The sequence below is a fragment of the Rhipicephalus microplus genome, chromosome 4 (assembly GCF_043290135.1).
Source record: "Rhipicephalus microplus isolate Deutch F79 chromosome 4, USDA_Rmic, whole genome shotgun sequence".
NCBI classification, from domain to species: Eukaryota; Metazoa; Arthropoda; class Arachnida; order Ixodida; family Ixodidae; genus Rhipicephalus; species Rhipicephalus microplus.
Genome location: NC_134703.1, coordinates 36,807,663 through 36,819,708, shown reverse-complemented (window position 1 = coordinate 36,819,708; position 12,046 = coordinate 36,807,663). Strand labels below are relative to the sequence as shown.

The 12,046-nt window shown below is 45.8% G+C and overlaps 1 protein-coding gene across 1 annotated transcript in view; it reads right to left on the bottom strand.

Annotated features, from left to right (window-relative positions):
• Nucleotides 1–4,449: 4,449 nt before the first annotated feature.
• The window catches only part of LOC119171880 (protein CDV3 homolog A), a 35,203-nt gene continuing 27,606 nt past the window's right edge, over nt 4,450–12,046 (bottom strand). The window contains exon 5 of the mRNA XM_037422747.2: nt 4,450–4,919. Within this exon, the coding sequence (XP_037278644.2) occupies nt 4,787–4,919 (133 nt within the window). The 3' untranslated portion in view covers nt 4,450–4,786. The remainder of the gene's footprint in view (nt 4,920–12,046) is intronic.

The window sequence follows — 12,046 nt, the reverse complement described above, 5'->3', positions numbered from 1 at the left end:
GTCATCGATTCCTTTCGCCAGTGTGGTCGCTAGTCCTGCCATATCTTAATATAAGACATTTAAACCGCCTGCAATTATCATGAGGTTTCGTCCATCAGCTGTAGTTTTGAGTTTTGCGCTCGCTTGCCTCATGACTGCTTCCAGCTTGCGTCCTGGGAACGTACCACCTGCAACTCTCTTGTCACCTCTTACCCTCTTTTTGATTGCTTCTGCGCATCAATCTCAATTCGAGTCCCCGGCGATTATCACGTGCTGTGACTTTTCAGCTGGAGCGTCCCGCACCTGGGGGTTACTTGCACCTGTGACGCCAGCTGCTTTGTCCCCTCCCAGTCCCATCACAACTTCGCTGAAGCTGGGTCTTCCGACCATTGAACCAGCTGAACCTGTTTTTCCCGCACTTGCTTGCTCTTTCTTCTCCGCCGTTCAGGTTGCTGGTGCCCTACCATTCCCTCCGTCGGCCACTCCTTTGTACACCTTCGCTAGTGCCTCCTCGGCGGACTTGAGCCTTTCTCCCATAGGCCTCGTTTTCTCTTGCTCTGTCGCCAATGCAGTCTCCAGCTCGGTGATTCTCTTCAGCAGTTCACTCTGGGCAACCACTATTTTCTCCATTTTTCCCTTAACCTCACATTGCCTACACTTGGCGTCAGCCTCCTCTCCATTCGCTTCTGCAGTTGGGTTCATTCTCAAACCCACCCCGCATCCTGAACATTTAAAAGTTTTTTTTACTTATGTCTTTTTGACATAAATTGTCCTTAAGAATTGCCCACTCGATGATTACAAAACACGGCGTACGACGAACTCTGCCCCACGAAAGAAAAAAAAAGAAAGTCTAAGCTCTACTACAAAAATTTCCGTGTTCGGTGTACGTGCACTTCCCCCACGGGGTGGCAAGAGAAAAACAAACACACACGCACGCACAAACTAGTAAATACCTGGTGGCTGACCCCCGAAAAAGCCGCACAATGTAATAAGTGCTACAAAGGTTTCAACTGATGCCTTATTAATTATAAAAGCAAACTCAAAACATGCAAAACGACTTATCTGCGCAATCGATCGGGAGCGCTTAAAAAACACGTCCATCCACCCTGCCAGTCCAAACTGAACTTGAGCGAACGCTCAAGTTCAGGACCCTTGAGCGAACGCGCGGCGTAGCGACAAACAGCACAACGTCTCAAAACAACTAACATTGAAACAAGTTCGTCTTGTCTTTGTTTAGGCGCGGAGCATGGAAGGCCACAGCGTAAGTTACACATGTGATAGAACCCATTTACCTTAAAACAGCTGACATCCAGAGTAGTTGAAGTGGCGCGTCTTCTTTGCCGACCGGCAGCCCAAACGAACGCGTAATAAATAAAAAAAATCAGAGCACACCAGCTGCGTAAGAACACAACTCGTTTCAGCGACACTGTTAGCGAATAGCCCATACGTTTCGGCGTAATTTCTACGGCTTATTGCAAAACTGGCGTTTGCTAACGTCTATACGCGCCACCGTCTTTTGCATAAAACAAAGAAAAAAGACCGCAAGTACGTTTAAGTCACGTGATTGCCTTCAGCTGATAGCGGCGTTGCTTTTTTTCCCCATACATCTCCTGGGATGTGATACGAAAACACGCGGCCGGGCCACAGAACATCTAGTTAGGTACTATCCCTATGTGTTGAAGGATTGAATTGCACTCGCGCTGTGATTGTAGCCACCAATCAGCTAGCCTCCTCCTGGTTATTTCTACCCGTTTACAGTCTATTTCGCCTTCACTGCGCCTAAACCCCAATGCTTTCAAAAATACGACGCCATTGTCTTCGACTATAGGGTGGAGCCCTTTACAGAACATTATCGAATGTTCCGCCGTTGCCTCCTCTTCTTCATACGCACTACATAACGTACGCGTCTTTCTGCGCCTTCGTAATTGGCTCGGTACGTCTTGGTTCGCAATACTCCTGTTCTAGCCTCAAACAGCAGAGAACTACCCCGAGAATTATCGTAGATTTTTTCTTTTGCAATTTCCTGCTTGAAAGTTCGGTAGGTCTCCACTGATGATTTCGTAGGCTTTCCAATTTTTCACATGTCCCTCTCCGTTTCCTTCACCATCTTAACCGATGTTTCCTTTTGGCTTGGTATTCTGCCGTTGTCTGAATACTTGCTCGCTTCGCTTCCTCCATTTAGTATCAACATGCTTCATGTACAAGTAGCTGACAATTGTCCTAGCCCAACGCTTCTCTCCCATATGGCAGTGCCCTTTAGATCGGGCGGCGGCTAACACCACCTAGCCGTAATACTTAGTGAACCAAAAACTAGATATATCTTTTTTCCCCTTTAAATAGTGAAGTTGAGGACTGGTACTTTGCAGCGAAGGGTTTAATTTTCAATCCCAATCAGATAACCTCCTTCTAGTTAATTCTACCCGCTTAAAGTCTTTTTGACCTTCCTGTCCCTAAACCGCAGTGCTTTGAAGAACTCTGCGCCAACATCCTGAACTATAGGGTGAAGCCCTTTACAATTTTCGTTGACAACATGCGTTGACAAATGGCGGCCTCACGCGGCCGTCCTAGTAACGACCGAGCACGCTATGCTCAAATCAGCCAATTGATGTCACTAGCAATTTTTGAGCTTATGGCATCACTTGCAGAGAGCTATTTTCAGCCGACTGATAATTTATTGCAAATGGCAGGCCGCGTGTTATGCAGTAATATTTGGCTCGCATCTTCTCGGTAGCCTCAGCGACCAATTGGCAGCGTTATTTGAACATCTAGAAAAGTGGTGCAGGGCCCCCTTAAACATAGAGTTAACATACGGATTGTCCCTCAGAATCTTGTCAGGGACTGTCAGTGTCTACGTTCTACTACCCATGTTTCAACTTGGCATCCGATATGTCATTACGAATCATCCCTTTTTTGTTCCCTTGTAGGCTTTGTTGGACGAACAGAAGTACTTCAACCTTGTAACGTTCACTTCCAGTCATTATTAACACACACATAAAGTAGCATGAAATGACAGTGTGAAATAGAGTAAAGAAGAGAACATCATACAAGGGTCGATCGTAATTCTTTACTTTCATAACACCTACATTATAAAGGAAACATTGCATAAAATAGTGTTTTAAAGTACAGAGCACTTCCAATACAAAATCAGCCAGCTGTACCAGGAAATCTTTTTCCCATAGTGGCAATTTCATATTACCAATACATCAAAAACATTGTCAGACAGTACACAATAATCAGAACCTTCCCATTAATTCCAAGAATTGCGTCAATATAGTACAATCTGCTGCTCAGAGCTTTGCACTGTCGAGGCCTGTGCTCCAAAATCAACGCCTCCTACAAGCTATCAACATCAGAAAATGTCTGCAAGTACCACTCGCAACAACTTAAACCACCTGCTCAACAGGACCACGCCTCGAGACGAAACCTTCCAGCTCCCTTGCCTCCCAGTGCTCGACAAGTACAAACTCCGTCTAAACCACATCACTTCACTGTAATCCAAAGGCATTCACAAAACTTCTAAACTAAACATGGATAAATGGCATACAAATTTAGAAGCCCACCTTTGAGGGGTACAGCTGAAAACCTTAGATGTGCGAAACAGGTCTGGCAGGTTTTACATTATTGACTGTATTCTGGGAGGCTGCTACGAGACACCTGGCTCACACTCCCAGTTGCAACAGCTTCAATAGGTCCGCAGCGTCAAATCAAGGGCACTTGAAGGTTGCACAGGTTAAGAAAAAAAATGAAAAGTTTGGTTTCTCTCTTCGCTCTCCAAGCAACACGGCAGCTACTTAAACTCGTGTCCTTCAAACCTCAACTAGTTTAGTCTACGTATCACAATGCTGTCATGCTCTGTAGTTTTACAGACTTTTTTTTCTTCTTTTGCTTCTGTAGGCAGCGAACCCTTTGGGACAGAAGTCTTGGTCCACTCTTGTTCAGCCCATGCTGTACCATCACTCAGACTGTTGCGGCAGCATCCGAAGTGACTGAACATGGCTAAAACCAGACCACTTCAACAATAAAAATTAGAGGATAGGAGGGTCACTTGTGCGTTATATTCGTACAGCCTTGCCACCAACCTTTCCTGAAACACAGAACACTTCATTTTACGGTGGCACACGAATACACGCACACGCTCGAGACCACAGTACGTCGCACAGTGCAACAACCCTCAGAGGGGACCGCACTTCGGCCAAGCAAGGGCAACGCCTATCCTGCCGCCATCGTAAGCATAACCACTCCTTCCTGCTGGCATGGCACCGACTCCTGCCGAAAGCTTTTAAGCACACCACCAGGTTTCACAAAAACTTTCACGCTTCAAAAATAGAGCGTGGCTCAAAAGTTGTGCCTAAGACTGCACCTCGGCGTCCCTGAAGTTACTGCGGCTCAAAAAGTGCAGACATTATTCATCACCATGGTCCAGGGCTACAGAAGCAAGAAAAAAAAATATTCAAACAATAAAGGTATACGACAGATGGGGTGGGGGAGAGGGTGGCTACCAGACAATGGGTGGGGTTAAAAAGGACATCAATGAGGGGGAAACTGCTGGTTACAAAGGACACTAAAAGGTACAAACAAAAAATAAAAGGAGGTGTGAAATCAAGCAGCAAGAGGTAGCAGCAGCAGAATGTCTTCACATCTCCCTGCCACCTTCTTGTCTCAAGCGGTAAACTGGTAATGTCAAGGAGAGAGGGATAGGCTCCGTTTTTGTGGTGTAGTAGTCCTCACTTCCGACAATGGCAGGTAGGAGACAAGACCGCATCAACGGTCTTCTCCTTTGCAACAAAAAAGTCTGCAGCACAGTAGCCTAGTTGCCGTCAGTTTGATGTAGGGCGGAATACTTGTTCTCCAAGTCGAGCTGTAGGTGATGTTGCGAGGGGTCTTCCCGGTTTCGAAGGCCATGTTTGACAGATGTGAAGCTGTGGTCGGCATACTCCCGCCTGCAACAAATTGCGAGTTGATATGAAATGCGCGAGTGAAATGCAGTAAAATTTTTATTCATATAGGGATATGTACTATCTAGTTCTCAAGTGTGTTTACTTGCTTACAACATCAAGTGCTTTTTATCTACACAATATATTGTATTGTTCATAATGTATACTTTGTGCAATAGCACTAGGATCACTAATAACCTTAAAGGTGATCAACTTTTTAAAGGGGTCCTAAAGCACCTCTTGGGCATGTTGAAAAATGACATTCTGTGGATAGTAAACACTACTATGAATGGTTCAGCGAAATTTTGATCTCCCATGCAGCAAAGAGCTTCCATTTTCTCAAGCCCACTCTGTAGAAGCCTCCTTGGAACTCCTTTTGAGCATGGTCCGAAAATGCTGTAGATCGGCCCAAGAACATGCGTGTCAATAGTACAGCACACGACCTAGAATTCACAATAAATTCACAAAGCCAACTAAAGATCGCTTTCACTTTTCTTGACAAATGACGCTACAGGCTCAAAATCATTACGCCTCAGGTCAAGTATGAGCCTGTGGCTGATTCGAGCATGGCTTGCTCGATCGTTACTGGGGCCCCTGCGAGAGACTGCGACTTGTCGATTGTGAACACAGCGCACGCCGGTTTCACATTTGACTAGGGGAGGACCCTTACATAGGGTGCGACTTCCACCGAAACACAGAAGGCAAAGTTTCAAATTTAGGCTCCAAATACAGCGTGCACGAGAGTTCAAGCCAAGCAGGTTGAGAACTGAAAACTGCGTGAAACGTCAGGTGTGCTGGAACAGAGTGCTTCGACCCGAGTTTGTTGGCCACTCCAAATTTACACAAGTTTTAATACGAATGAAGTACCTCTAGGAGAAACAACTGTTTGCCGAACTCAACATTCCCATGCAGGTTAGACTGCAACTACAGCTGCACTCCCCTTACGGCATCGCAGCTAGCAGAGTCAGAAGTGTGTTATAATGCATTTTCTGCCAATATAAACTACACTAAACAACACCAACGCATGCATATGTTGCCGCCATTATGTTTATGAAAACAGTCAACAAGCGGACACCTTGCTTGCTGATTGCTCATAGGAATGGCATGGCTATCACTTTATATTGAGAGTATAACCACAGTGTATTTACATACACTCAAACCTTGATATAACAAATTTGGATATAATGACGTGCAGAATAGCTTTGTCACAAATACAGCGTCACAAGTAGTCATTTATAAGAAATTTTCACGTAAGTACAATGAGACCTCGTTAATACGTACCTGCCGAGAAAAACAGCATAACTACGCACTAAACATACCCTGCACTAACACTTTTTTCGAAACACGGTGCAGCTGCAGAGAGCCGAATCGTCTACTGGCTAGTTATGTGCAGCGCTTGGCCTACTCGGTGCGAGCCGCGACTGCTTGCTGTAGAATACGCCCACTCCATTCCAGACTGTGCACAGATGCGGTGAGTAGCCTGCTGGGTTAACACGGCGATGACGAGCTTTCGGCAAACGATCAAGCAAGCGATTTCTGCAAGCAGTCCTGACAGCACACGGAGGTGCGTTTGAGCTGGAACTTAATAAAAGCGCACAGTACGGTTACAACAGCGCTACACTTGCTATACTATGCGCTTGTTAGCATCAATACTAGAACGCTTCTCTGTGCTCACCTGAAATTCTGACCTCTGCAAGAGTGAGCTGCTTGCGTTCGTGCAAAGCGTTGCGTGCATCAACATGGTCCTACACAACGAGGCGGCAGTGAACGTGTCGGCCCAGCACGTTCAGGCAGTCGCTTACGAAAGGCGTGCCTGAACAGATAGCTGGGAATGTGATAAGGCTTGCAATCGGCAATAAGTCATGCCGGCACGTTTTGTGGTGGTTGCCACCAGGCCTTCGTATTTTTTTTCCCATGATTATCCGCAAAGGCATCGTCGCGAATGCGTGAGACTCGGAAACCTGAAACAGCCAATCTTCACACATACTGAAATGATGGAAAACCATTTGTGCACATTGTGGTGTTTGCAGGTTCAGCGGTACACAGTTGGTACGCACTAACCGGTAAGCATGACAACCACTACAACCTAAGTCTTTCATTACCACGCCTATTCAAATTGATCTCTGGTGATCGACGCTTTTCAATAGTCGATTTTGGCAGGTTCATTTGTTTCTCATGCACCCAGCACTTTCTAGTGCTAGTTAGTTCAGGCACTCATTTTTAGGAATCAATTTGAACTGGCCCGTTTCGGCAACATAGTGCTTTTTGACAGACCTTTGCGCGGACCAATGTGCATGTATTGTTTGAAAAGTGCACTAGGCTGGTGAACTTGACAGAAGTGAGTGCTCCTTGTAATTATGGTACGGTAACATCAAAGTTCTGTAATGAAAAGAGCCTTTGCAAGCCGAATATCAAAGTAAAGTGTTAGCTTTGCGATCGAACAATCTTAAACAGTAATAATTGCCATAATAAGCCAGATGTTCAATAGAAAGCTGTTCCTAGGAGTCAGAAAAAATTTGTTGTACAAAAAATATTTGCGAAGGTCTGCTGCATGTTCAAAGTGTCGAAGTGGCCCTCTATGAGTTTCCAGCAATTTTAGTTTTGCTTGCATTGTTACATCAGACACAGGGTTGCATCTAGTGTCACTAGTCGCTACTATGACGCCGTCGTCACGCGCACATGGGTGTGCACCAGCGCTGCAACACTCATGCGCTCGTCAAAACTCTTGTTACCCCACCTGAATGGAGTGAGGACGAGCTTAGAGTTCGAAGATGACAGCCCCTCAGCTTCCAATTTTATGGCCATGATATTTTGCGTCAGCCTGAGACATCCACAGCCGTTCATGGGTTTCTTTTGTATACATCCTCAAGTTGTCTTCTCTGCTACAACTGCGTATAGCTTCTGACCTTTGTGCACAATCTTATAGCTACTCTGGTTACATGCGTGGTCCACACTTCACTGGAGTGCAGTGTGCTGCTGCTGGCTGCAGAGCTTCTCGTAACTACAAAAAGGCTCCCGGAGCCGATCTTGTCCCCGACTACGGAGCAGTGTGAAACCTTTTAAAACTGCATGCGATATTACCCTTTTTCTTTAATACGATATGTATGAAAAAAAAAATGCTTGGATGCACATATGAGAATGCCAACCTATGCAGAGTGAGGTGGCTCATTTAAAGAAGTGCTGTTAGATGAAAGGGAGAAGTTCATTGGACACTTCATTTATAGAGGAATTGTTCACACCACAGGTATCCATCTATATTGGAATACCTGGAGACTTATGACAAGACAACAAAAGTTTACTGAGAAAAGAATACGAGTACACTTGTGTCTCACAAGAAACCACGCAATGCTTCACCGCATGGCACGAGCAATAAAGCAGCACCTCGGTTCTAATTTTCTTTGTCTATGTGAAAAGGAACATTTTGTACAACATTCATTTTTTAGACTCTTCCTGGGTCATTTATCTACAAAATGTATATTCTGAATTTTCTTTGTTTTGAATATTTTTGTATATATAGTGTTTTTATTGCACTGTTTACCACCGGGCAACCGAAAATTCCACACTTTTCCTATTTTCATTCATTCTAAAATATTTTTGTTGCTCTACAACATATATTTTTGCGAAATAGCATTTCATTGTGCAAAATTTGGTATGCTGTGACGCATCCTGGAGCACTTTTCAGACTGGCGAAAACCGTCTTCCTAAGACATGAAAAACAACCAATTTCACGCAGTAACGAAAGAGTTAATTAGTCTCCATAGACTCGGTTAGAACTACATCGCAACTACGTTTTAACCATTATTATGTTTAAAGCGGGTACGTAATAACAAGGTTAGAATGTATTTTCACGACAGATGTGACTGTTATGATGATGTCTGAGTGTACTTTGGATGAAGAGCAGAAGAAAATACTGAGTAGTACACCTCAAGACCAATCATGCTTATAGTGCAGGACCGGCTATAAAGCCCGTTAACATGCGATGAATCTTGTTAACCATCCTGTAGAACTACATGCAATATGCATACTGCATAGTGAATAAATCATTGAATGAAAGAGCAGTCACAATATGGCTGCCAATAAGTCTTGCTGACAAACGAGGTGGCGAGAAGCTTCTCAAAGTAGCTGCACAGGCCGAGAAATAGTGCGGTGGGTGACAAAAAGGAGCAGAAGACACAGACCAACCGAGTGTGAGAAGGTAGGGAGGAAAAACACGTGGCTAGCTTTCACTAGTGGAGCAAGGTTGGAGTAAACACTCAGCTAGCGCGCTTAGCTTCGCCTTGCATGGGTTCGGTCATGCTGAGAATTACTCCCCACATAGTGATCGATGCAACATGTGTGGAGCCGACAATAACAGGAAATTGACTTGGCCAAGCCCAGTGTAACCTCAGCATCATCTTTTCTCAGCTGCAGCTAAGCCGCCATGTTACGAATTGCTGTTGTCGATACCATTCTCACTTGGTGCATAACGAGTGTACCAGTAAGTCCCTTCAGACTTTCTTCTTCCCCTGGTAGTCTCGCCCACACACTGAATAAAGGTGGTGAGAGGTCTGTCGTAGAGCACTGCACGGGCCAGAGCCGGCCCGACAACCCGGCCCAGCCCGCAGGCCGGGTCGGGTAAGGGGTTGTTGGATCAGGCTCGGGCCTGAAGCGTCGGGCCCGTATTGGGCCTGGGTCTCATACGTATTGGTATAACGACATGATTACGGTGTTTTACTTTGTTTTGTGGGGTTTAATGTAGCGACGTGACACATACTTTTCGAAACGCTACAGATGAGGGCATTGGGTAATTAAGAACATGACTCCATTAGCTTGCACGGTAATTGCACAGTACAAGACGTCTAGAATTTTGCTCCACCGGCATGCTAAATGTCTTTTAAACAACTCTTAAAATGAATTTACGTCATTGAGTGAAAGACGCTATGGAGTACCGTGTAAGCAAAGGTTTACCAGGTGGTATTGCTGCAAGAGCAACGATACATTGCCTAGAGTAGTGTATATATTATGTACGCGTATCTCGGGAAAATATTCGAGTATGCAGCTATACGCTCTCACGCCCCCCACTCCTGTTTTCAGCTGCATGCCTCCATAGACTAGTAGACACGACTAGCGAGTCATTAATACACCAGGAGCTGTTTGTCGGGCACTTTAAGTGCATGATGCGGAGTGACTCTTATCCCAGACGCGCCTATCAATGCCAACGTAGCAGATTTGTTGTGTTAGCGAGACAGCTTCATATTGTTAGGATGGGGAGTGTTAATTGAAGAATGAATGGCGAAAGGTAGCCGCGCTGACACCGAGCTGCTTCCAAAGAGACCACTTTGTTCTCCCCTTCCTCCCTTCACCAATGACGCTTCAGCGTAACATTCTCCCTTTCCCAGACGTAACCCCCTGGGTGCGCATCAGTCACGCGGATGAAAACGCTTTAGGCGGGTGACGTGAACAAGCTGTGCCTGCCTAGAACGGTAGCCGCAAGATACAAGACGAGTGATTGAATATGTCACATCACTTAGGCGATCGACGATGACAAAAGGACCGGTGTAACGAGCCAGGAACTTCTCGTACGGACCACGCTTGCGAAAGGGTGTCCATAGCCATACTTTTTCTCCTTTTTCATATGACACATTCTTGTGCCGTGAATCATAGGCAAACTTGGAGAGGTCTTGGGTTGCCATAGTACGAAGCTGAGCTAGGCGACATGCTTCCTGCGCGGGACAGAGAGTCTGGGCAATGAAAGAGTCCTCATGCGCATGAAAAGGCAGAATGGTGTTAAGAAAGTGACGGGGTGTTGTGACATAAAGAAGATAGAATAGACTGTAGCCAGACGTTTCATGCTTTGCCATGTTATAAGCATAGGTGATAAATGGCAAGATGTCATCCCAGTTCTTGTGCCTGGAGTCAACGTACATCGAAAGCATCTTGGTAAACGTTCAGTTGGTACGCTCAACGAGACCATTTGTCTGCAGGTGATATGGGGTCGAGTGGCGAAACTGGCAAGCACAGAGACGCAAGAGTTCTTCTACAAAATCGGCTACGAATTGTTGACCACGATCATTCAGAATAATCCGAGGCGGTCCATGGTGCAGTATCACAGAAGAGAGGAGGAACCTTTAAACATCGATGGCCGTGGCTGTTGGTAGCACTTTGGTTTCCACATAATGTGTCATGTGGTCAACGCAGACTATACTCCAACAGTTATTGTTCAATGAGCGGGGCATGAACCGAGAAGATCCACACCAACCATTTCGAAAGGAGACAAGAGTGACATTAAGGGGTGGAGGAAACCAACTGGGGTAGTATTTGGTCACTTCAATTGCTGGCATTTATCACAACTGGCCACATACTTTTCTGTATTGCATCGCATGGTAGGCCAGTAGAATCGAGCCAGCAGGGGGAGGTACGTTTTGGCAAACCCTAGGAGCCCCGCTGATGCGTTGTCGTGCATAGCATAGAGTACGTGCGTTCTCAAATTCTTGGGGACCACTAAAAGAAGGCAGGCATCATCAGCCGCGTAATTTTTTTGTAAAGCAAGCGATCTCGGACGATAAAGCCATGGCTACCTATCGATTGAGTGGCTGAGTCAGAGAGATCATCCAAGCTGCGGCCGTTGCGCTGTTCTTCCTGGAAGGTAGCGAGGTTAGGAAAAGCAGTATTGTCAATGGCAGCAAAAAAAATCATCAAAAACTGTCGACGTAACATAGAGTGGTTGGGAGGGGAAGCCTCGAGAGACAGTCGGCCTCTGCATGATGGCGGCCACTTTTGTAGCATATTGTAAAGTTAAATTTTTGCAAACGTAGCGCCCATTGCGCGAGGCGACCAGAAGGGTCACGGAGATTAACCAACCAACATAGTGAATGGTGGTCAGTCACGATCGCGAGGTGCCGCCCGTAGAGATATGGGCGGAAGTTATGCACGGCAAAAACCACAGCGAGGCACTCTTGTTCAGTAACGGTGTAGTTCTTCTCGGCCTTTCTCAATGAACGACTGGCGTAGGCGATGACATGCTCGGCGCCATCGAAGCGCTGGATGAGCACGGTCAGAGGCAGAACAGAGACACTCCCGTGTCCACTAAAGCTGTCGTTAGAACATTGTCCACAGAAACACAGATCTTGTTATGACACATGGTCAGTGGTGGA